Genomic DNA, 26,068 nt, shown 5'->3' on the forward strand with positions numbered 1-26,068 from the left:
GAGAGAAAGAAGAGAGAAAGAGAAGGAGAGAAAGAAGAGAGAAAGAGAAGGAGAGAAAGAAGAGAGAAAGAGAAGGAGAGAAAGAAGAGAGAAAGAGAAGGAGAGAAAGAAGAGAGAAAGAGAAGGAGAGAAAGAAGAGAGAAAGAGAAGGAGAGAAAGAAGAGAGAAAGAGAAGAAGAAAAAGAAGAGAGAAAGAGAAGGAGAAAAAGAAGAGAGAAAGAGAAGGAGAAAAAGAAGAAAGAAGAAGAAAAAGAAAAGAGAAAGAAGAAGAAAAAGAAAAGAGAAAGAAGAAGAAAAAGAAAAGAGAAAGAAGACGAAAAAGAAAAGAGAAAGAAGAAGAAAAAGAAGAGAGAAAGAAGAAGAAAAATAAAATAAAAAGAAGCAGAAAAAGAAGAAGAAAAAAAGAAAAAAAAAGGAGAAGAAAAAAAAAGAAGAAAAGAAAAAGAAGCAGAAAAAGAAAAATAAAAAGAAGAAAAAGAAGAAAAAATTATAAGAATTCCAGTCCGCTATTATATTTTATATGAAAAGTCTTGCGGTTGCAACAATGTATCCATTTGTATCCAAATAAAACCATCTGTACCAGAAACGGATACAAATGGATACAAATGGATACAAATGGATACATTGTTGCAACCGCAAGACTTTTCATATAAAATCTAATAGCGGAGCTCTCTGCAGGGACAGAAGTAATTATGGGGTTAAATGTCGGCCGTAGACAAGACGAAAATCAGCCAATTTTTTTCACCGTTGGTGGTAACGTCAGCCGATCGAACAACTGTTTTTTCCTTTTGTTTTTTTTCAAAAAACGGTCAATTTTCGACCCATCTATGGCCGGCGTTACACCAGGATCCGGAGTCGCAGCACAAGCTTGGGATTCAGATCAAACATTTTCCCAACCCGGACCCCCTTCCAATGTGAACTCGCTGCCCCTGATCTACACTGAGCCTCGTTCTCCTGCATACTGACAACCAACCAGGAGATGGCGACAAATGACAGTCCACACACCACGGCTTCCTTTAATTACACATTTATGGGCAGTTTTTTGGCTCCTTTTTGTTGGCTTTTTGGGGTTTTTTTCTCACACGGGAAGTGAGACGTCATTTTTGGCTTCTGGTTCTTCTGTTCTAAGGCCACAGCAGCCTATAGTCCTGTTATGTTGTATTTCCTGAAAGACATAAAAGTTGTCACGGTCAGATTAAAACCAATCTGTAGTCAGAACGTTTCGCTGCTGCAGCGCGTTGTTTTAACGTGCGTTTTTTGTTTTTGTTAGGTCCATTTGCTATCCCACTGCCTTGTTCACACTGGACTTCTTCCCAAAATGCCAATATAGCGTTTGACAGGTTTTTACCGCTCCCCAAACGCCCTATGCGTGTTTTTGAGGCGTTTCATAGGCATTTTCAGAGCGTTTAAACCGCACCACAAGCGCCTATAATGAAGTCAATGGGATTAACGCCCCGGAAAATGCCTGAAAAACGCCTAACGCAGGCAACATTTTTTAAAAAGCGTGTTTACGAGTGTGCGTTCACACAACGCGCCGCGATGCTAATGTCTGAAAGTCATGATCTTTGGGGAGATTTCCATTCACTTCCTGTCATGGCGACACAAAAGAAAATCTCTACAAAATGCGGGCAGATTGGCTCTTGATGTCCCCACTGGAAAATTGCCCCCCCCCCACTTCCTGCTGCGGTGACAACTTTTTCCTTTTTTTTCTTGGATTTCACATCACGTCTTGTCTGGACGACACCGGATCGGATAGAGAGGACGACTCTTCCCAGCGGGGACACAGACAGCAATAAAAACCCGACAGGGGATCTAATCCTCAAACAGAACTCTGCGGTCACATGACTGATAACCGTTCTGCTTGGTCACATACAGGGGAGGACTGACAACTCATGGGGCCCCCGGGCAATAGGGGATCATGGGGCCCCTGTGTCCTTGCCCACACTCAAAGCACACGCAAAAAAAGCCTATGAAAGGTACCGGGGGCATCTCATGGGGCCCCCTACTGACCCCGGGCCCTCGGGCTGTGCCCAAATTCCCGAATGGTCAGCCCACCCCTGGTCACATGACTAATAACAGTTCTGCTCGGTCCAGGAGTGGACTGACAATTCATGGGGCCCCCGGGCAATAGGGGATCATGGGGCCCCTGTGTCCTTGCCCAAACCCAAAAAAGCCTGTGAAAAAGGTACCAGGTGCATCTCATGGGGCCCCCTACTGACCCCGGGCCCTCGAGCATTGCCCGAGTTTCCAAATGGTCAGTCCGCCCCTGGCTCAGTCACATGACTAATAACAGTTCTGCTCGGTCACTCCATTCTCCCCAATTATTACCTCCCCCATTGACTCTCAGCTTACCTCCTCTGTCGTCTCCGGCAAGAGAATCCCCGACATCTTCCACCTGCAGGAACAGATTCATTAATTTCTGATTGAAGAACATGAATATAATTAATTAAATCAAAAGACCCCGTGTGCCTAATGTTATAAAAAAAAAAGTTCAGGAACCTCAGCACAGGGATGGTGGGAACCCCACATAACGGGCACAGCGGGGGTACAGACCCGGGAACTCAGCACAGGGATGGTGGGAACCCCTCATGATGGGCACAGCGGGTGTACAGACCCGGGAACTCAGCACAGGGATGGTGGGAACCCCTCATGATGGGCACAGCGGGTGTACAGACCCGGGAACTCAGCACAGGGATGGTGGGAACCCCTCATAATGGGCACAGTGGGGGTACAGACCCGGGAACTCAGCACAGGGATGGTGGGAACACCTCATAATGGGCACAGTGGGGGTACAGACCCGGGAACTCAGCACAGGGATGGTGGGAACCCCTCATGATGGGCACAGCTGGTGTACAGACCCGGGAACTCAGCACATGGATGGTGGGAAGCCCTCATAATGGGCACAGCGGGCGTACAGACCCGGGAACTCAGCACAGGGATGGTGGGAACCCCTCATAATGGGCACAGTGGACGTACAGACCCAGGAACTCAGCACAGGGATGGTGGGAACCCCTCATAATGGGCACAGCTGGGGTACAGACCCGGGAACTCAGCACATGGATGGTGGGAAGCCCTCATAATGGGCACAGCGGGTGTACAGACCCGATTACTCTGCACAGGGATGGTGGGAACCCCTCATAATGGGCACAGCAGGGGTACAGACCCGGGAACTCAGCACAGGGATGGCGGGAACCCCTCATAATGGGCACAGCAGGCGTACAGACCCGGGAACACAGCACAGGGATGGTGGGAACCCCTCATAAACACTCCATGCAGACGGCTGCAGTGGGGAGGTATTCCTCCTTCTATGGGGGGTGCTGCCATAGACACAAGTGTGCAGTCCCTCGGCCCTCCTCCTCCTGCTGGCAGGGTGTCCCCATGGACAGGATTCCCGGTCTGATGACCCCGTAAGGCAGAGGACACTCCTGACCTTCCCTCCTCCTCTCTGATTGGCCACCTGATGGTTCAGCAACCTCCCTGAGCTCAGGTGACTCCAATCAGACAGGTGGGAGCAGAGAAGCCCCATGGAGCCCTATCAGAGGAACACACAGAGCCCACCAGTAAGTCTTCTTTCTGCTTTGTATTATTGGGGTGGTGATGGGGGCCCCCATAGCAAAGCCTTCAGGGGCCCCTGTTGCACCTCTTATCTTTCCAATGTAGAGTTCCTCTAGTGGCTATAGACACCCCCAGGCTACGCATTCATTCCCAATCCCAGTACATAGACCAGGTGCTGGACCCAAAAATCCCTCAGCAGCTGAGGGGCCCCATTGCAGTCACATGGTGTACCGTGCCTATAGACCGACGCCTAATGAGTCCTCTGCAGGGGCGGACTGACAACTCATGGGGCCCCCAGGCAATAGGGGATCATGGAGCCCCTGTGTCGTTGCCCACACTCAAACCACACCCAAAAAAGCCTATGAAAGGTACCAGGGGCATCTCATGGGGCCCCCTACTGACCCCGGGCCCTCGGGCAGTGCGGAGTTCCCAAATGGTCAGTCCGCTCCTGGTCCCCTGACACCCAGACGCACATCAGAATACGGCCGACGTAACCTTCATCGTCCCAACCAATGGCGGGCCCCGTGTGCGTTAAAGCCAATAGGCGTGAATGGCCTCCAAGATGGCGGCGAACGAGATACTCACTGAACAATACGAGGAATCCGATAATACACAGAAGGAGAGCGCAGATCAATCCCCACTGCCTCAGGGTCAGGTAGTCTGCAACGGGAAACACGGGTTATTGGAGATTATTGATCGATCGATGGAGATATTGATCAGCTGAGGCCAATTATCACAGCTAGGCTTTGTCTGCTTCTTGCTACAGAGCAAACTGGGGCCCTTTGCTTACTTTTATCTGGCCCTTAAGGAGGGGGGGGGGCATTATTCCCCCCCAAGAACAGTTCTGCCACTGACACCAATGATGGGGCGCTATTCCTCCCCCTGGCGCCAATGATGGGGCGCTATTCCTCCCCCTGGCGCCAATGATGGGGCGCTATTCCTCCCCCTGACGCCAATGATGGGGCGCTATTCCTCCCCCTGGCGCCAATGATGGGGCGCTATTCCTCCCCCTGGCGCCAATGATGGGGCGCTATTCCTCCCCCTGGCGCCAATGATGGGGCGCTATTCCTCCCCCTGGCGCCAATGATGGGGCGCTATTCCTCCCCCTGGCGCCAATGATGGGGCGCTATTCCTCCCCCTGGCGCCAATGATGGGGCGCTATTCCTCCCCCTGGCGCCATTGATGGGGAGCTATTCCTCCCCCTGGCGCCAATGATGGGGCGCTATTCCTCCCCCTGGCGCCAATGATGGGGCGCTATTCCTCCCCCTGGCGCCAATGATGGGGCGCTATTCCTCCCCCTGGCGCCAATGATGGGGAGCTATTCCTCCCCCTGGCGCCAATGATGGGGCGCTATTCCTCCCCCTGGCGCCAATGATGGGGCGCTATTCCTCCCCCTGGCGCCAACGATGGGGCGCTACTCCTCCCCCTGGCGCCAACGGTGGGGCGCTACTCCTCCCCCTGACGCCAACGGTGGGGCGCTACTCCTCCCCCTGACGCCAACGGTGGGGCGCTACTCCTCCCCCTGACGCCAACGGTGGGGCGCTACTCCTCCCCCTGACGCCAACGGTGGGGCGCTACTCCTCCCCCTGACGCCAACGGTGGGGCGCTACTCCTCCCCCTGACGCCAACGGTGGGGCGCTACTCCTCCCCCTGACGCCAACGGTGGGGCGCTACTCCTCCCCCTGACGCCAACGGTGGGGCGCTACTCCTCCCCCTGACGCCAACGGTGGGGCGCTACTCCTCCCCCTGACACCAACGGTGGGGCGCTACTCCTCCCCCTGACACCAACGGTGGGGCGCTACTCCTCCCCCTGGCGCCAATGATGGGGCGCTATTCCTCCCACTGGCCACAGTCCAGCCCCCCTAAAGTATAACGGACATAAAACTGGTCCTTTTGTTTAGAAAGTTTGAAGACCCCGGCTATAGAAGAAGGGTACAATGTTTCTTTTTGTGGGGGGGTTTGTTTTGTTTTTTTTTTGTTTTGTTTTATGTTTTTGTTTTTTACCAACCGTAAGTGAAGATCTTCTCGTGCTCCAGTCGTCTGGCCGCGTCTGAAAACCAGAAAAGTGTGAAATGCCGGGTTAGGTCGGAGTGATTTTTGCCCGAGGATATGTTCAAGTTCCGCGTTTGTCTTCCGTTTACATTGGACCTGTCAGGATAAACGTTTGCCAATCGGCTTCGTCTAGTTTAAGGGCCCCGTGACACTTAGGCGTTCCCTTACATACATCTTATGGCGTCTTAAAGGGTAACTCCACTTTCGAGGGAGAAAAAAATAGCAAAAAAAACTACAACACCGCGTATCCAATTGCTCCCCGAGTCACATTGTAATTGGATGAGACTAAAAAAGGGCGTTTCCTTCTCAGGCCACACCCGCTGTCATTTTCTGTACAATTCAACCTGGAGGTGTTCTGTATACAGATGGTATACAGAACACCCCTCAAATGTCCATTTCCTGCTTGTGTGATTGGCTCCCTGATTTCCCCCAGAGCTCCACACTAAGATGCATTTCAAATTTTGGGCATCCCCTGCAACAGAACTGTCATTTTTGGTGAGATACTTCTAAAGGGGATGCAGACCCCGCCACTTTCCTCATTGGCATGCTTCCATTATATTGTCTTCACAGCGACCAAACAACCCCCTCCAAAAAAAGGTTCTCACCTTTTGCTCGGGTGTGAATAGTGTCTTCCGATGTGGTGGCTCCCCTTCTGGTGGTCGCTGCAAAAAAAACAGAACCAAAATGTTCATCCCGAGGCAGCCAATCGCAATGTCTGGGGAGGAGCCGGGAACCACCGGGGACGGTCCTCCCACCCCTTGTCTTTTTTGAACAAATAGATCCCAATTTTAGACAACATGACCAAGCCTTGGGGGGGATAACTGACCATCACACCTGCCATGTACAGGGCCAGGACAGGAGGGGGGCAAAAGGGACAGTTGCCCCCCTCCAGGGTTCAGGAGGAATGGTTGCTCCCCGGGGCTCAGGAGGAACGGTCGTCGGGACAGTCCCCCCCCCCCCCCCCCGGGGCTCAGGAGGGACAGTCCCCCCCCCCCCCCGGGGCTCAGGATGGACGGTCCCCCCCCCCCGGGGCTCAGGAGGGAGGGAAAGTCACCCCCCCGGGGCTCAGTCACCCCCCCCCCCGGGGCTCAGGAGGGACAGTCGTTGCCCCGGGGCTCAGGAGGGTCAGTCGCCCCCTAGGGGCTCAGCAGGGACAGTTAATCCCCCCCCCTGGACTCAGGAGGGACAGTCACTCCCCCCGGGCTCAGGAGGGACAGTCACCCCCCAGGCTCAGCACCATTATGTGGGGGGGGGGGGGGGTTAGGCACCAACTGCATCAAAGTAACTTCAGATATCAATTCCTTACCCCGGTACATAGATGTAGTGGATGATTGGGTTGTGGTGGGCTCCGTGTCAGCGAGGGGGGTTGTCAGTGCGGGAAATTCTGGTAAGACAAAGAAATCACACAAAATTATTATTATACATTTCTATACTGTATCTCCAACCTGTAGTAGAGCGCTGTACAAAGAACACTGAGCCCGTCTCTGTACCAGAGGAGCTTACGCTCTAATGTCCCCTCCCCCACAGTCACATCTGTCTCTGTACCAGAGGAGCTTACGCTCTAATGTCCCCTCCCCCACAGTCACATCTGTCTCTGTACCAGAGGAGCTTACACTCTAATGTCCCCTCCCCCACAGTCACATCAGTCTCTGTACCAGAGGAGCTTACGCTCTAATGTCCCCTCCCCCACAGTCACATCAGTCTCTGTACCAGAGGAGCTTACGCTCTAATGTCCCTTCCCCCGCAGTCACATCAGTCTCTGTACCAGAGGAGCTTACGCTCTAATGTCCCCTCCCCCACAGCCACATAAGTCTCTGTACCAGAGGAGCTTACGTTCTAATGTCCCCTCCCCCACAGTCACATCAGTCTCTGTACCAGAGGAGCTTACACTCTAATGTCCCCTCCCCCACAGTCACATCAGTCTCTGTACCAGAGGAGCTTACGCTCTAATGTCCCCTCCCCCACAGTCACATCAGTCTCTGTACCAGAGGAGCTTACGCTCTAATGTCCCTTCCCCCGCAGTCACATCAGTCTCTGTACCAGAGGAGCTTACGCTCTAATGTCCCCTCCCCCACAGTCACATCAGTCTCTGTACCAGAGGAGCTTACGCTCTAATGTCCCCTCCCCCACAGTCACACCAGTCTCTGTACAGAGGAGCTTACACTCTAATAGGGCCACTGCCAAACACCCCCCCCCCTCAGACAGGAGTAGACCAGCATACCCCCCCAATGGGCAGGGACCATTGTATCCTTCTGGTTGGATGATCTAGACTTGAAACTATCTTTTAGATGGTCTCACCTCTCGAGCCCCCCCCCCAAACATTTTCTTGGGGGCCGGATTGATTTCATTCCATGTCTCCTCCCATAACTGGCATCCGTTTTGGGCAGTGCATCTCTGTCAGGTCATGTCATTTTTTTCTTTTAACTTCAATTTAATTTAACATTTTAATTTGTATTTTTTATAAAAAATATATATATATATATATATATATATATATATAAATAATTAGTACATACATACTGTGTGTATATATATATATATATATAATATACTTTTTTTATTTATTTTTTTAAATATGTATTTATTATTATTGTTTGTTTTGTTTTTTATATACATTTTTTTATAAATAATAAATGTCCCTCGTCTCCCCGGTGTGGAGGGGCCCCACACTCTGCTGTCAGATCTTTGTGCCTTTCTTTTTTTTTTTTCCCTCTGTATAGAAATCTTTCCATTGTTGTGTGCTGACAGAGGCGGATTGTCTCGCCCCGTACAATGGGTCTATTATGGGGCGGTAAACAAGCTCCGCTGTGTGTGTACGCTTTGTTACAATGCAAATATCGATCCAGGCTAAAGTATTCAACCCAAAAACAAAATGTAACATATTGCAGATTACTGGTCTTAGATCTGGTGACTGCATTAGTTTTTTTTTCGCCCTCGTGATCCTGCCAGTAACACACATCCTGCTCTAGGGTGACAACGCTCATTCTCTGTACTGTATCCAGGAAGTTGTCACCCTAGGCTGCTCTCCTGATCTGGACTACAAACACCTCCCCGGCTCCATCCCCATTAGATAGGTGGGAGGGGTTTTGTAGGTACAAAAGTGCACAGGAAGTGACGAGGACTCTGGATTTCTGGCAGGATCAACAGGTTTTTTTTTTTTTCTTCATGCTGAAAATGTTCTTAAAAAAAAAACAATGGTGCGTGTGTTTCGGAATGGCGGGATTTTGGGTCTCTTTTTCTGAGTTTCCTGTGCGTTGGGCAGCCTGTTGAAATGAATTGGCCCCCCTACACAGGACACATGGAAATACGCATGTGCACGGGCCAATGCATGCGCACGCTTGTGAACTAAGCCTGGGGCTCCGTACTGTATGACATGACTGATCTCGGGTATAGATATTCTATAATAGCGGTGATGCTCTTCAGGAAGGCGGAGCCCTCAGCCACCAATCGGCTTCCAGCTGACTGTGATGTAATGCACCTGAAATAATGCAACATTGTTCCTGATTAGTTGTTTTTTGTTTTTTTTTCTTTTATATAAAAGGGTAGGCAAAAAAAACAAAAACCAAATTTATATGCAAGTTGTCTCTGCCTGTGCTGTTGGTAATGGTGGGTCCTCAAACTATATAGCAGTGGCCTCCAAACTGCGGCCCGGGGGCCGGATGTGGCCCTTTGCTTGCCTTTTATCTGGCCCTTGAGGTATGATTCCTGCAATTGAAGCCTACAGTGGGGCCCTCTCCCTCGCGCTGCCCGCCAAGAGTGGGGGCCCTCTCCCTCGCGCTGCCCGCCAAGAGTGGGGGCCCTCTCCCTCGCGCTGCCCGCCAAGAGTGGGGGCCCTCTCCCTCGCGCTGCCCGCCAAGAGTGGGGGCCCTCTCCCTCGCGCTGCCCGCCAAGAGTGGGGGCCCTCTCCCTCGCGCTGCCCGCCAAGAGTGGGGGCCCTCTCCCTCGCGCTGCCCGCCAAGAGTGGGGGCCCTCTCCCTCGCGCTGCCCGCCAAGAGTGGGGGCCCTCTCCCTCGCGCTGCCCGCCAAGAGTGGGGGCCCTCTCCCTCGCCCTGCTGCCTACAGTGGGGCCCCTCCCTCGCATCGCACCGTCACTGCCTACAGTGGGACCCTCTCCTTTGCTTCCACCAAGAACGGGGGCACCCTCCCTCCCTCCCTCCCACTGACACCAACCACCACAACCACCCCCAATACAAACGATGGGGCATTGTTTACCCCCACCAAGCTCAGTCCAGGCCCCCCCCCCCCTAAAGTCTGAAGGACAATAAACTGGACCTGTTTAGAACGTTTGGAGACCCCCGCTATACAGAGAACCCGGACTATTGGGTAGATGGACTTGGCTCACGGCCGTTTCCAGACGTTGGCACAGAGCTTGAGGCCAAGTAATGAACAATCCCTGCATCAGATGGGTGGGGGTTCCTCTTACAACACTGGAAATTAATGTGCGATTATAATCAAGGTAGACCCTCCCACTTAGCGGTCGGGCGCAGAAGGTGCACTGGCCAAGCTTACATCGGTATCTACCAGACAGAAGCAGGAATGTGGTTTGCTGAAATCCTGGCAAAGCACAGAGATCTTTTGAAACCATTTTTTTCTCCTCCTCTATTCTCCATTTTTTTTTCTTGGATTATATTTTAAATTGGCGGCAGGAATCTGCAGTACTGTGTGTGACCAATAGGTGTCGTACAAGAATGATTCTCTCTATAGACCCTGACACCCTGTCGTCCAATTTGTCTCACCGGTGGTTGCGTTGTCGGTTGAATTCAGGACCTCCTCGTGCTCTGCTGCTGTAGTGTGCTCCACTATAAAGACAAGAAATGGGCCGAATCACTCGATCTATAAATGACACCTCCAGGTCATACTTCGTTTTGGCTTCCTAATCTGGTTCCACCCAAAATCAATATTTCAATTTTGAGTGGTCACCCGTGACCTGGATCTGCAGCCATATTCTCATATCTCCCCGGTTGATGAGATTACCCTGATTATTTTACTCTCCCCCCTCGCCCATTACATACTCACATTTTTCATTTATTCCCCCCCACCAACACCACCACCAGTCCTCCTGTATGGGGCCCAGGCCAGAAGAGGGGCCCATTGATGGTGTCAGTAGGGGGAATGGTGTTACAAGGTGAAATAGTGCCTCAAGGGCCAGATAAAGGCAAGCAAAGGGCCACATCCAGCCCCAGGGCTGCAGTTTGGAGACCACTGGTTAAAGGTCTCCAAACAAAGGTCCAGTTTACTGTCCTTCAGACTTTAGGGGGGGGGAGCAGACTGTGGCCATTGGGAGTAGAAAAGGTCCCATCAAAATGTCAATGAGAAAAACCAATACCCCCTCGTTGGTGTCAGTGGGAGGAATTGTGCCCCATCGTTGGCGTCATTGAGCTCCCTTGTTTGTGTCATTGGGAAGAATTGTGCCCCTTCATTGGTGTCAGTTATTATGCCCCTATTGTTGGTATCAGTGGATGAAATGGTGCCCCAAGGGCCGGGTAAAAGCAAGCAAAGGGCTGCATCTAGCCCCCGGTCCGCAGTTTGGAGACCACTAGTCTAGATTAACCTATGATGGTCACCTATTCTTCTCATTGATATCAACAATGGGGCACTATTTCCCCCCCCCCATTAAAACCAATGATGGGGCACTGATGCTGGGGCATTTTTTTGCTCCCACTGGCCACAGTCTGGCCCTCCTAAAGCCTTGGCTTGGAGACCACTCCCCCGGTCTAGACCATTGAGTGTCCCAGCAGCTTCCAATCAACTCACCGATCCCGATATCCAGCTCGGCCGTACTAGAGGCCTGCACCCCCCCTTCTGTAGTCTGGTCAGCCTCTGACAAGGGAGAGAGAAAATATACAGAGATGTCGTTAGCGGGCAATAAACAGGTCGCCTCAGTATTACAATTATTTAAACTAGTATGCAGCAGTGAGAAGGTGTCGGGTCCAATCGGAAGCTTCTCACACAGGTGGCATGCTTGTTATGATCTCCTTGTTTCTGGTCGGTCAAAGTATGGAGCCAAAGGATCTTTTTTTTTTTTTTTTTTTTTTTTTTTTTTTTTGGGTATAGGATATTACATGTTTGTCACCACTAATGGGTGCCCATCAGGGTCCCCCCTTGCATCTGGGTGCCCATCAGGGTCCCCCCTTGCACCCTTGCATCTGGGTGCCCATCAGGGTCCCCCCCTTGTATCTGGGTGCCCATCAGGGTCCCCCCCTTGTATCTGGGTGCCCATCAGGGTCCCCCCCTTGTATCTGGGTGCCCATCAGGGTCCCCCCCTTGTATCTGGGTGCCCATCAGGGTCCTCCCTTGCATCTGGGTGCCCATCAACGTCCTGCCTTGCATCTGGATGCCCATCAGTGTCCTTCCTTGCATTAGGATGCTCATCAGAGTCCCCCCTTGCGTGATAGTGCCTGTCAAGATCCCCCCTTGCATGGTGGTGCCCATCAGGGTGTCCCCTTGCATGGGGGTGCCCATCAGGGTGTCCCCTTGCATGGGGGGGCCCATCAGGGTGTCCCCTTGCATGGGGGGGCCCATCAGGGTGTCCCCTTGCATGGGGGGGCCCATCAGGGTGTCCCCTTGCATGGGGGGGCCCATCAGGGTGTCCCCTTGCATGGGGGGGCCCATCAGGGTGTCCCCTTGCATCGGGGTGCCTAACAGGGCCCCCCTGCATCGGGGTGCCCATCAGGGTCCCCCTCTTGCATGGTGGTGCCCGTAAGAGTCCCCCTTTTTTGTTCGGGTTACTTGGGTGGGGTTGAAGCTTCTATATCGGTCACATTGGGAATATTTTCCTTCCCTTCCTGTCCAAAAGTCAAAACTGCAAGTGTAGGATATTACATCTTTATTGTGGGAAGATTCTCCTTCACCTTCCTGTTCTGGGAAAATGTGTAAAGTTTTGGATCTCCCATCACTCTGTCATTGGATGATCTGCTACCGGCAACAATAACAACTAGATAGAGGTTCTAAACCTTTGAAAAATTTCTGTGGCAATTCCTGGCTGTCAAAATGACAGCAGGGACTTGTTTTTTCTCACGGGATCAGATGCAGCGATGGTATTGTGGCCACAATGTAAATACTTTTGGCTCATTCATGGGATGAAAATACATACGACGTGTAATTTTTTTTATCTACAGTAGCCATTGCTGATTAAAAACTTTAACTCTGGTCAATTTTTTTTTTAACATCTTTTGTCAATAGATTGCTAATCTTCCTCCATTTCTCGTCCCCATGTTGTCTTACCTGATTCATGGCTGAAGGAAGTGGTGAAAAGTTCGGAAGATTCTGCTGAAAATAGAAAAAAGAATATTAAATCCATAATAAACACTTGTATCCTTGGCAGCATGTGCATGAGGAGTGATACTGTGAGACCTGTTGGGGAAGGAGCAAAATTCCTATATTTGTATCAAAAGGGATGTATAGACACGGCCCCACCCCCAGCAGGCAACAATGCAATGCTGTTACTGTTCCTGGCAGTACGTTGTCCTAAAAAAAAAAAAATTAGAAATATTGGCCTGGCTCTAACATGGCTAAGTTCTTTTAGAACTCTTGGGTGCAAGTCCTGGTGATTTGTCCCCCGATCATCTTTTATGAGGCCAATATGTTCTGACCTCACCTTTTTACTATTAATATAAAAACAAATTGAGAATCGACCGTTTGTTTACGGAGAACGAATTTCTTCAGCAGGGAAGCAGATGGCTATAAGAATCTGAAAGGGATTCGAATCGTTTTTGCTCCATTTAATGTTTTTTAGTCGTTGTTGTCTCACCTGGTTCAGTGGTTGCAGAAGGGGATGTAGTTTGTGAATCTGCAGAGAGATGGAGAGAGCACATTACTGAGCTGTGGGGACCATCATTTGTAGACAATCCGTCTGAAGCGTCTAGATAAAGCGACAGGGAAATTGACAGAGAAATCGAGTTCATTGTTACATTGATCTTTCCCCCAAAATAACTTACCCCTCAGCTAGGATCTCAATGGTTCAAGTACTCCATCAGGGTCCCCCCTTGCATCTGGGTGCCCATCAGGGTCCCCCCTTGCATCTGGGTGCCCATCAGGGTCCCCCCTTGCATCTGTGTGCCCCTCAGGGTCCCCCCTTGCATCTGTGTGCCCCTCAGGGTCCCCCCTTGCATCTGTGTGCACCTCAGGGTCCCCCCTTTGCATTGGGGTGTCCATCAGGGTTCCCCCTTGCATCTAGGTGCCCATCAGGTTCCACCCCTTGCATCTGGGTGCCCATCAGGGTACCCCTTTCATTAGGATGCCCATCAGGGTCCCCCCCTGCATCTGGGTGCCCACCAGGGTCCCCCCCTGCATCTGGGTGCCCACCAGGGTCCCCCCCTGCATCTGGGTGCCCACCAGGGTCCCCCCCTGCATCTGGGTGCCCACCAGGGTCCCCCCCTGCATCTGGGTGCCCACCAGGGTCCCCCACCTTGCATCTGGGTGCCCATCAGGCCCCCTCCCCTGCATCTGGGTGCCCATCAGGGCCCCCCCTGCATCTGGGTGCCCACCAGGGTCCCCCACCTTGCATCTAGGTGCCCATCAGGCCCTCTCCCCTGCATCTGGGTGCCCATCAGGCCCTCTCCCCTGCATCTGGGTGCCCATCGGGGCCCTCTCCCCTGCATCTGGGTGCCCATCGGGGCCCTCTCCCCTGCATCTGGGTGCCCATCGGGGCCCTCTCCCCTGCATCTGGGTGCCCATCGGGGCCCTCTCCCCTGCATCTGGGTGCCCATCGGGGCCCTCTCCCCTGCATCTGGGTGCCCATCGGGGCCCTCTCCCCTGCATCTGGGTGCCCATCGGGGCCCTCTCCCCTGCATCTGGGTGCCCATCGGGGCCCTCCCCTGCATCTGGGTGCCCATCGGGGCCCTCCCCTGCATCTGGGTGCCCATCAGGGCCCTCCCCTGCATCTGGGTGCCCATCGGGGCCCTCCCCTGCATCTGGGTGCCCATCCGGGCCCTCCCCTGCATCTGGGTGCCCATCGGGGCCCTCCCCTGCATCTGGGTGCCCATCGGGGCCCTCCCCTGCATCTGGGTGCCCATCGGGGCCCTCCCCTGCATCTGGGTGCCCATCGGGGCCCTCCCCTGCATCTGGGTGCCCATCGGGGCCCTCCCCTGCATCTGGGTGCCCATCGGGGCCCTCCCCTGCATCTGGGTGCCCATCGGGGCCCTCCCCTGCATCTGGGTGCCCATCAGGCCCCCCCCTGCATCTGGGTGCCCACCAGGGTCCCCCCATTCATTAGGATGCTCATCAGGGTCCCCCCATTCATTAGGATGCTCATCAGGGTCCCCCCTTTCATTAGGATGCTCATCAGGGTCCCCCCTTGCATGGTGGTGTTCATCAGGGCCCCCCATTGCATTAGGGTGCCCATGAGGGTCCCCCCTTACACTGAGATGCCCATCAGGGCCTCCCTTGTTTCTGGTTGCCCATCTGGGTCCCCCTCTTGCATCTGGTTGCCCATCTGGGCCCCCCCTTGCATTGGGGTGTCCATTAGGGTGTCCCCTTACAATTAGGTGCCTAACAGGGCCTTCCCTGCATCAAGGAACCCAACCGGGTCCCCCCTTGCATCTGGGTGCCCGCCAGAGTCCCCTTTTTTGTTCGGGTTCCCAACAAAAGTACAGTCTTTCTGTGAATGCAAATAGTTGACGGAATTAAATTTACACCCAGGCACTTAAAAACACCCCTGACATTTTTTGATCCCCCCACATACACACGTGTACAAACGCAAATACACAAGTCAGGGGAGTCTACGCATGAAAACGTTGATTGTGATGAGCATGTTACATATCTCTGTTTATGCCAGAGTGACCCCAATAATTCTAGGCCTACTATTGGTGGTTGACTCTAAATGGATGACCTGTAGGGGCTTTTAAAGTGTCCCCTATGATAAATATTGGGTACTGAACAGGGGCGGACTGACAACTCATAGGGCCCCCGGGCAATAGGGGATCATGGGGCTCCTGTGTCCTTGCCCAAACTCCAAAAAGCCTATGAAAAAGGTACCAGGGGCATCTCATGGGGCCCCTTACTGACCCCGGGCCCTCGGGCAGTGCCCGAGTTTCCAAATGGTCAGTCTGCCCCTGGTACTGAAGTTTGTTGGCGTTTCAGGAGGACGCAATTTTAACGCTGTTGGGTATCTATTTACTCGGCGCGGCCTCATCTTTTGGATTTTATCACAAAATTGGTATAGGATATTACATCTTTGTTGTCACCACTAATGGGTGCCCATTAGGGTGTCCCCTTGCACTGAGGTGCCCATCAGGGCCCCCCTTGCTTCTGGGTGGTGTCCATCAGGGTTCCCCCTTGCATCTGCCTGCCCATCAGGGTCCCCCGCTTGCATGGTGCTGCCCATCAGGGTTCCCCCTTGCATGGTGGTGCCAGTCAGGGTCCCTTTTGGATTTTATCACAAAATTGGTATAGGATATTACATCTTTGTTGTCACCACTAATGGGTGCCCATTAGGGTGTCCCCTTGTACTGAGGTGCCCATCAGGGTCCCCCCTTGCATCTGCGTGCCCATCAGGATCCCCCCTTGCATCTGCCTGCCCATCAAGGTCACCCGCTTGCATGGTGGTGCGCATCAGGGTCCCCTCTTGCATGGTGGTGCCCGTCAGGGTCCCAGGGTCCCTTTTGGATTTTATCACAACATTGGTATAGGATATTACATCTTTGTTGTCACCACTAATGGGTGCCTATTAGGGTGTCCCCTTGTACTGAGGTGCCCATCAGGGTTCCAGGGTCTCTTTTGGATTTTATCACAAAGTTGGGCAATATATTGTATTTGTGCATCCTAAAATTTAACTATTTGCATTTTTTTGTTTTGTTTAGTTTTTTTGTTGTTTACTGAAATTTTTCATTTCATCAACCATTGTACTAACATCTTGTGACCTAAATTGGAATGACTGCTATTTTATTCTCTAGGGTGTCGGCGTTTCAGAAAGTACAAGTATTTTTGGACTTTTTAACTAATCTTTAGGCTGAAAATGATTTTTTTAAACGTGTGCAAAAAAAAATGCAAAAATGGCTCTGTTAGCAAAAGGGTTAAACGTGCTTCTGTATTGCGTTTGAGTGGTGATAAGGAGTCTGTATTTTGGCTTTTCTGGGCCCCCTGTGCCCGATCCCGGCTCTACCTGAGTGTATTGGTCCTTTAATAAACTCTGTAAAATTTCCTAAAGAGAATGGCGCCCATCTCTTTCGTCCCCACAGAGAGTCAAGGACACTGCCCTCAGGTGAAGTGCTCGTCCACCGAGCTCCTTGGGGGTCACTAATTGCCTCTATGGGGTACGGTGGAGCTACATTTGTAATTGTAGGCATGGCTGTTGGAGTCTTGCTGTTATCTGGTAAGCCAGGATTGGGCGGATGAGCTGCGGCGGGGCGGCGGTACCATCGCTGTGCTGATATTTGTGAACTGATGTATTTCCCAATGGCCTGATAACTTCCGCCCAGCTTCTGTTTGAAGAACACTTCCTAAGTTCACAACCATTGAAAAAAATGCCTTTAAAACGACTCGTGTTATAAAGTCGAAGAATGTCATTAATATATAGAAGCGGTACTTGGGGCCACAGTGCAGGGGGAGTCAGGAGGGCACAGTACAGGGGGAGTCAGGAGGGCACAGTACGGGGGGGGAGTCAGGAGGGCACAGTACGGGGGGGGAGTCAGGAGGGCACAGTACGGGGGGGGAGTCAGGAGGGCACAGTACGGGGGGGGAGTCAGGAGGGCACAGTACGGGGGGAGTCAGGAGGGCACAGTGCAGGGGGAGTCAGGAGGGCACAGTGCAGGGGGAGTCAGGAGGGCACAGTACAGGGGGAGTCAGGAGGGCACAGTACAGGGGGGAGTCAGGAGGGCACAGTACAGGGGGGAGTCAGGAGGGCACAGTACAGGGGGGAGTCAGGAGGGCACAGTACAGGGGGGAGTCAGGAGGGCACAGTACAGGGGGGAGTCAGGAGGGCACAGTACAGGGGGGAGTCAGGAGGGCACAGTACAGGGGGGAGTCAGGAGGGCACAGTACAGGGGGGAGTCAGGAGGGCACAGTACAGGGGGGAGTCAGGAGGGCACAGTACAGGGGGGAGTCAGGAGGGCACAGTACAGGGGGGAGTCAGGAGGGCACAGTACAGGGGGGAGTCAGGAGGGCACAGTACAGGGGGAGTCAGGAGGGCACAATATAGGGGGGGAGGTCAGGAGGGCACAGTACAGGGAGAGTCAGGAGAGCACAGTACAGGGGGGAGTCAGGAGGGCACAGGACAGGGGGGAGTCAGGAGGGCACAGGACAGGGGGGAGTCAGGAGGGCACAGTGCAGGGGGGAGTCAGGTGGGCACAGTGCAGGGGGGAGTCAGGTGGGCACAGTGCAGGGGGGAGTCAGGTGGGCACAGTGCAGGGGGGAGTCAGGTGGGCACAGTACGGGGGGAGGCAGGAGGATACAGTACAGGGGGGAGGCAGGAGGATACAGTACAGGGGGGGAGGTCAGAAGGGCACAGTACGGGGGGGTCAGGAGGGTACAATACTGGGATCAGGAGGGCACAGTACAGGGGGAGTCAGGAGGGCACAATACTGGGATCAATACAGATTTTATACCCAGGGCTGTGGTCCGCAACTATTTTAGCTGGGACTTTTAAGGCAAAGACTTGTGTTCTGAAACGCGTCGGGTTTTTCAGCTGAAGTTCACTTGCCTCTCTCTGTCTCTTCTGGGTCACAGGAGAGGGTGAAACGCTACTTCTCAGCTCATAGCAAGTGTTACAGGCAGCTTTTTGCCATGTTGGATGTACAGTGCATCCAGAAAGTATTCCCAGCGCTTCTTTTTTGCCATATTTTGTTATGTTACGGCTTTATTCCAAAATGTGTTAAATTCATTTTTTTCCTCCACATTCTACAAACAATACCCCAAAATGACAATGTGAAAGAAGTTTGTTTTGAAATCTTTGCAATTTATTAAAAAATGGAAAAAAAACCCATGTACGAAGGTATTCCCAGCCTTTGCCATGACACTTAAAATGGTGCATCCTGTTCTCACTGATCATCCTTGAGATGTTTCCACAACTTGATTGGAGTCCACCCGTGGGACATTCAGTGGATTGGAGTCCACCCGTGGGACATTCAGTGGATTGGAGACCACCCGTGGGACATTCAGTGGATTGGAGTCCACCCGTGGGACATTCAGTGGATTGGAGTCCACCCGTGGGACATTCAGTGGATTGGAGTCCACCCGTGGGACATTCAGTGGATTGGAGTCCACCCGTGGGACATTCAGTGGGTTGGAGTCCACCCGTGGGACATTCAGTGGGTTGGAGTCCACCCGTGGGACATTCAGTGGATTGGAGTCCACCCGTGGGACATTCAGTGGATTGGAGTCCACCCGTGGGACATTCAGTGGATTGGAGTCCACCTGTGAGAAACCCAGTTGATTGGACATGATTAGGAAAGGCATAAACCTGTCTATAGAAGGTCCCACAGGTAACAGTGCATGTCAGAGCACCAACCAAGCCGTGAAGTCCAAGGAATTGTCCGTAGACCTCCGAGACAGGATTGTATCAAGGCACAGATCTGGGGAAGTGTACAGAAACATTTCTGCAGCATTGAAGGTCCCAATGAGCACAGTGGCCTCCATCATCCGTAAATTTAAGAAGTTTGGAACCACCAGGAATCTTCCTAGAGCAGGCCGCCCAACCAAAATGAGTGATCGAGAGAGCAGGGCCTTAGCCAGGGAGGTAATCAAGCACCCGATGGTCACTCTGAAAGAGCTCCAGCATTTCTCTGTGGAGAGAGGAGAACCTTCCAGAAGAACCACCATCTCTGCAGCACTCCACAAATCAGGCCTGTATGGTAGAGTGGCCAGACTGAAGCCAGGGAGGTAATCAAGCACCCGATGGTCACTCTGAAAGAGCTCCATCGTTTCTCTCTGCAGAGGGGAGAACCTTCCAGAAGAACAACCACCTCTGCAGCACTCCACCAATCAGGCCTGTATGGTAGAGTGGCCAGACGGAAGCCACTCCTCAGTAAAAGGCAAATGGCAGCCCGCCTGGAGTTTGCCAAAAGGCACCTGAGGGACTCTCAGACCATGAGAAACAAAACTCTCTGGTCTGATGAAACCAAGATTGAACTCTTTGGCCTGAATGTAAAGCGTCATGTCTGGAGGCACCGCTCACCTCCTGGTCAATACCATCCCTACAGTGAAGCATGGTGGTGGCAGCATCATGCTGTGGGGTTGTTTTTTAGTGGCAGGAACTGGGAGACTAGTCAGGATGGAAGGAAAGATGAGTGCAGCAATGTACAGAGACATCCTTGATGAAAACCTGTTCCAGAGCACTCTGGACCTTAGACTGGGGCGACTTTTCATCTTTCAACAGAACAACGACCCTAAGCACACGGCCCACATAACAAAGAAGTGGCTACGGGCCAACTTTGGGAATGTCCTGGAGTGGCCCAGACTTGAACCTGATTGAACATCTCTGGAGAGATCTGAAAATGGCTGACAATCCCCATCCAACCTGATGAAGCTGGAGAGGTCCTGCAAAGAAGAATGGGAGAAATCACCCAAAAACAGGTGTGCCGAGCTTGTAGCATCGTACTCAGAACGACTCGAGGCCGGAATTGGGGCTAAAGGGGCTTCAAGAAAGGATTGAGCAAAGGCTGGGAAAACTTATGTACATGGGGGATTTTTTATTTTTAATATTTTGCAAAGATTTCAAAACTAACTTCTTTCACATTGTCACTATGGGGTATTGTTTGTAGAATGTGGAGGAAAAAAATGAATTTAATCCATTTTGGAAGAAGGCCGTAACATGACAAAAGGTGGCAAAAGTTAAGATCTGTGACTCCTTTTAGGATGCACTTTCTGATTTTAATATTTGTGTGATGTGTCAAACTATGGTGTTTAACAATTTTGTAATAAAATGATTTACATGCTTTCAATTATCTGTTTTGAGTCCCAGCAAAAACTGTTGGGGGACACGGCTCTGGGTATATGAACTTGGGATGTTGGCAACTAAAGAATGAACCCTGTACAGATTTTAGGACAATCCCCGGGACAACTTAGGAAAGGTTGCATGATATAAGGGGTGGAGCTTGTACAGTTGATTGCCATGATTTTGGTGCACCTAGGATAGCATGGTGTCTATAAACGGCCCCGCCTATACCCAGCAGACTGCTTACCTGGTGTCACTGGCAGGACAAGACTGAGGAGTAGCAGAATCTGTGGAAAAGAAAGTTACCGATGACAAGCATTCCAACTACTGTTCTCATGGATCCAATTGAAACCAGCAACAGGACGTTCCCCCCACTTCCTCCATTTCAGCCCGATTCAATCTGTGGCTTACCAGTCTCCACTCAGTGGTTTCCCAATCTCCAACATCCTTCCAGTCCCCGCCCATCGTCCTCCCGGTCCCCATCGTCCTCCCCCCCCGGTCCCCATCCATAATCCTCCTCATAGGCCCCCATCATCCTCCCAATCCCCATAGTCCTCCCAGTCCCCACCCATCGTCTTCCCGATCCCCATCATCCTCCCCCCGGTCCATAATCCTCCTCCTAGTCCCCATAGTTCCCCCATCGTGCTCCAGTTCTCCCAGTCCCCATCATCCCCCTGGCCCCCCATCATCCTCCCAGTCCTTATAGTCCTCCCAGTCCCCACCCATAGTCGTCCCCATTCCTCCTAGTACTCCCAGTCCCCATCGTCCTCCCTCTGCTCCCCACCGTCCCTCCAGTCCCCATTATCCTCCCAGTCCCCAACCATAGTCGTCCTTCCAGTCCCCATTGTCCTCCCAGTCCCCATCATCCTCCTCCCGGTCCCCATAGTCCTCCCAGTCCCCATCGTTCCCATAGTCCTTCCACCAGTCCTCATCATCTTCCTAGTCTCCAGCCATCGCCCCCCCCCCCCATTCCCCATTGTCCCCTTGGCCCCCCATTGTCCTCCCGGTCTCCCTCGTCCTCCCAGTCCCCACTTTCCTTCAAGTCTCCACCCATAGCCCCCCCCGGATCTCCATAGTCCTCCCACTCCCCACCCATTGTCCTTCCAGTCTCCATCGTCTCCCCAGTCTCCAGCATCCTCTTGGTCCCCAGTGCCCTCCCCGTCTCCTTAGCTTCAAAATAACCTGCAATCGATGTGTTTCTGATGTCCCTGTACCTGGCCGCTGTGTCCAGGGAAGAAGCTAATGGAGAGTTGTCTTCAAACAGCTGTGAGAAGCAAATTCAGTCCAGGAGAGGAGCCGGTACAACTGGGCAAGACTGAAGGGAAGGCCGAGGTTCTACTTTAAAGGGTCACGTGCTCCACCATGCAATTTAGTAGACTCTCTCGTTCATCCAATCAATATGCCAGCAAGTGTTTAGGGGTCTGCATAAATTTATTTATTTATTTTTTTTTATTGGATAGAGTAGGAAAGGGTCAACGACAGGGTTTTTTTTTTTTTCATCTGTTTCCCTTTGGGGAAATTTCCCTTCACATCCTCTCCCAGAGATGAGACAGAAAATTAGAGGAAACGGGTGTTCCCATAGAAAGGTTTCCCTCACCTTTTGCTCTGGTGATAAATTTAAAATTTTGGCTCTCCCATCACTTTGTCTTGTGACAGCCGAGGGATAAATCTCCCCTCATTGGGGACACATACCAAAGAAGTGGAACTAAACTGTATCTGAGCACCTCCAACTAAAAACACTACTTCATTCATTTTTAATACTTAAAGCAAACTCCCGCATCCATTTATATCACAATGGGGTTTTATTATTAGAAATCAATTTGAACCCCTTACCACACACACACACATCTAGTATTTCTAGTTGTGGCCATCTTGAGTAAGGGCAGATGATTCATGTAGCATTTAATTCCTGGAATCCTTCTGCCCTTAGCTCAGGCATGCAGGCAAGTGGGTCTGCTTAACTGAGACAGCCCCCTCCTCCCATGGAGACTCATGGGATGCATGACATCATAATAGCCTAGGCCAGAAACCAGGAAGCAACTGAAAAAATGGGGAAAAAAATTAAACAAGTAAATATATTATATTATACCTTTCTATCTATTTACTAATGTTAGTAGCTTATGGTGATGTTAGAGTTTAGTGCTGCTTTAAGTGAACAAAAAGAAAATAAATATATATATATATATATACACACACTGCTCAAAAAAATTAAAGGAACACTTTGAAAACCCATCAGATCTCAATGGGGAGGAATCTCCTGCTGGATCTCTATACTGACATGGACGGGGGATGGGTGAGGAACTTAAGGACGCCCCATCGTTGGATGGAAATGGAAATGATCGACCTACAGAGGACTGAATTCAAAGACACCCCGAAAATCAAAGTAAAGAAAGGATGCAGCAGGCGAGTCCATGTTGGTGAAATGTCATTGCAGCAACTCAGAATGGTCCTCAGTAGTCTGTGTGGCCCCCACGTGCTTGTATGCATGCCTGACAACGTGGGGGGGGGCTCCTAAAGAGACCACGGATGGTGTCCTGGGGGATTTCCTCCCAGATCTGGACCAGGGCATCACTGAGCTCCTGGACAGTCTGTGGTGCAACCTGGGATGGACCAAAACATGACATCCCAGAGGGGTTCTATTGGGTTTAGGTCAGGGGAGCATGGGGGCCATTCAATGTTATCAATTCCTTCATCCTCCAGAAACTGCCTGCATACTCTCCCCACATGAGGCCGGGCATTGTCGTGTACTAGGAGGAACCCAGGACCCACTGCACCAGGAGGAACCCAGGACCCACTGCACCAGGAGGAACCCAGAACCCACGGCACCAGGAGGAGCCCAGTACCCACTGCACCAGCGTAGGGTCTGACAATGGGTCCAAGGACTTCATCCCGATACCTAATGGCAGTCAGGGTGCCATTGTCTAGCCTGTAGAGGTCTGTGTGTCCCTCCATGGAGATGCCTCCCCAGACCATCGCTGACCCACCACCACAATGGTCATGCTGAACCATGTTACAGGCAGCAGAACGTTCTCCACGGCTTCTCCAGACCCTTTCATGTCTGTCACATGTGCTCAGGGTGAACCTGCTCTCATCTGTGAAAAGCACAGGGGGCCAGTGGTGGACCTGCCAATTCTGGTGTTCAATGGTAAATGCCAATCCAGCTCTATGGTGCCGGGCCGTGAGCACAGGGCCCACTAGAGGATGTTGGGCCCTCAGGCCACCCTCATGAAGTCTGTTTCTGATTGTTTGGTCAGAGACATTCACACCAGTGGCCTGCTGGAGGTCATTTTGTAGGGCTCTGGCAGGGCTCATCCTGTTCCTCCTTGTACAAAGGAGCAGATACCGGTCCTGCTGATAAGTTAAGGACCTTCTACGGCCCTGTCCAGCTCTCCTGGAGTCACTGCCTGTCTCCTGGAATCTCCTCCATGCTCTTGTCTCCTAAAATCTCCTCCATGCTCTTGTCTCCTGGAATCTCCTCCATGCTCTTGAGACTGTGCTGGGAGACACAGCAAACCTTCTGGCAATGGCAGGTATTGATGTGCCATCCTGGAGGAGTTGGACTGCCTGTGCAACCTCTGCAGGGTCCAGATATGGCCTCAGGCTACCAGCAGTGACACTGACCCGAGCCAAATGCAAAACGAGTGAAAAACAGAAAAGATGAGGAGAAAAAAAAACCTCAGTGGCCTCCCACCTGTAAAACCATTCCTGTTTTGGGGGTCGTCTCATTGGTGTTCATGAAATTACCAACAGGTGCATTAGATGGGCAACAAAGCAGCTGAAACTGATGAACCCCCTCTGCAACTTACCTGACCAGATCCATCTCCCAGGAGTTTCACGACTTGATGTTAGACTCGGATTACAAAGTCTTCCTTTCATTTTTTTTTTTGAGCCGTGTGTATATAATTTTTAAATCTCTTGGTGGCATGAGAATAAACTCTCTGTTGTGCCTCCGACATTCCTGGAGCACATGCTGCAGTCTCAGCGCGTCAGTCCGGCTTACCTTAACAGGACGCAAAGTCTGCCGGCAGGAGGTCATGTTGTGCGGATCTCCCAACACCTGAGGATTGTTCGGCGTGGTAATCCGTGCCGGAGGGGGTCTTCTGGAGGAGGTCTTCTGGAGGAGATCTTCTGGAGGAGATCAGGCAGTTTTTAGAGGCAGCACGTGAACGCCTGAGAGTTTGCCTAGAGAGGAAGTACCGCGATGTGTAATTTCCTCCCGTGTACCACATCCTTTTAATGACTAACGCCTTTCTTCTCCCCTGGCAGGGAGGTGATGGCAGCCAAACCTCGGCTGTTTTTTATCAGGACAAACAAACACAATGCGGCTGAGAAGGAGAAGAATGCTCCGACCACGCACGGCTTCTCCCACCGCCATGTCAGCCCTTGCCCGAAGGCGCAAAGACAATAGGGCTCTTTATGAAATTGGAATTATGCATTCCAGGAGCTTTGCTCGTTCTATGACGTTGCTTCGGGCAACTCGTCTGGTGACTGCAAAGTAACCTGGCAGCAGGAAAAGCGACTAGAATTGTGAGGGGCTTCTTATTTATGTATGACGAGGGATGAGGCCGAACTTCCCTGGGTTCGGTTCAAGTGGAGTTCGGTGGGAAAAAAAGTTTGAATTGTGAACCTGAACCCCATGGAAATCAATGGCCCATCTTCTGCACTAATGAGCAAAGGATTGGCAACAAATACCATAGTGGGGTGGGCACTGCACTGGGGAACATGTACCAATGCAAAAAATAATAGAAAGTTCCGTTCAGCCAGGAGTAGAATTTTTTTTTTTTTTTTTTTTACTGGTTAAAAATTTACAAATTCATCAAATCCTTTAAATAACATGCCTGGAGGATATCCTGATCCTGTCTGTAAAGGGGCACATGTGATGTACAGAAGTACTGCAAAAAAGTGATTGAAAATGATTTTCCCCTGCTGGTTTCTTTTGAAACAACATAATTTGCCGGCAAATGACATTTTCCTGCTGGCAGCGTTTTTCCTTTTTTTTTTTTTTTTTTTTTAGAAGTGGAATTTTTTTTTTCTCGCGGGGCAGAATAAAAATTAAAAACGTGGCAAAAACGCACTACCATGCAAAAACTCAGAAGCTCAAAAAAGCATCGATTTTTTTTTTTTTTTACTTTTGTTGCAGCACTTCACGCATCGGTGAAAAGCCAGAGAAAAAAAAAGCCTCAAATGTTAAACAAGGGTGGGGGGGGGGGGGACTGTGAAGGACTGTTTTTGGTCTTTTTCCATCAGCTACTCTTCTATAAAGGTGACGCTAAGTCAGGTAAAACTACATTCGCTGGATCCCCCCAATGTTTGTATCTCTGGATCCCCCCCAATGTTTGTATCTCTGGATCCCCCCAATGTTTGTGTCTCTGGATCCCCCCCAATGTTTGTATCTCTGGATTCCCCTCTAATGTTTGTATCTCTGGATCCCCCCAAATGTTTGTATCTCTGGATCCCCCCAATGTCTGTATCTCTGGATCCCCCCAATGTTTGTATCTCTGGATCTCCCCAATGTCTGTATCTCTGGATCCCCCCAAATGTTTGTATCTCTGGATCCCCCCCAATGTTTGTATCTCTGGATCCCCCCCAATG

The 26,068-nt window shown here is 51.5% G+C and overlaps 1 protein-coding gene across 4 annotated transcripts; it reads right to left on the reverse strand.

Moving 5' to 3' along the window:
* Positions 1-1,011: 1,011 nt before the first annotated feature.
* On the reverse strand, positions 1,012-24,806 carry LOC149438483 (uncharacterized). Of its 4 annotated transcripts, none has more exons than XM_089659808.1 (12): positions 24,477-24,800; positions 20,724-20,763; positions 13,358-13,396; positions 12,832-12,873; positions 11,362-11,427; positions 10,344-10,406; positions 6,914-6,991; positions 6,213-6,269; positions 5,564-5,605; positions 4,141-4,215; positions 2,353-2,395; positions 1,012-1,165 (listed from the first exon to the last, which is right to left on the reverse strand). In XM_089659808.1, the coding sequence occupies exons 1-12, from the start codon at positions 24,510-24,512 to the stop codon at positions 1,141-1,143; spliced, it is 606 nt and encodes a 201-aa protein (XP_089515934.1). In that variant the 5' UTR covers positions 24,513-24,800; the 3' UTR covers positions 1,012-1,140. The 4 variants fall into 4 exon arrangements, with proteins under 4 accessions (XP_089515934.1, XP_089515932.1, XP_089515936.1 ...); XM_089659806.1 differs by having other exon boundaries at positions 12,832-12,876; positions 24,477-24,798; XM_089659810.1 differs by lacking the exon at positions 10,344-10,406 and having other exon boundaries at positions 24,477-24,806.
* Positions 24,807-26,068: the final 1,262 nt, after the last annotated feature.

Source organism: Staurois parvus, unplaced genomic scaffold, assembly GCF_062004578.1.
Source record: "Staurois parvus isolate SC_StPar_1 unplaced genomic scaffold, SC_StPar_1.0 ptg001191l, whole genome shotgun sequence".
NCBI classification, from domain to species: domain Eukaryota; kingdom Metazoa; phylum Chordata; class Amphibia; order Anura; family Ranidae; genus Staurois; species Staurois parvus.

Bases quoted from the DNA above. Each gene is read 5' to 3' on its own strand.
- LOC149438483 (XM_089659806.1), bottom strand. From the start codon at position 24,512: ATGACCTCCTGCCGGCAGACTTTGCGTCCTGTTAAG. The intron at 20,764-24,476 runs GTAAGCCGGACT...TCTTTTCCACAG, and splicing joins AGACTTTGCGTCCTGTTAAG to ATTCTGCTACTCCTCAGTCT. The intron at 11,428-12,831 runs GTAAGACAACAT...CTCCCTTGTCAG, and splicing joins TTCCTTCAGCCATGAATCAG to AGGCTGACCAGACTACAGAA.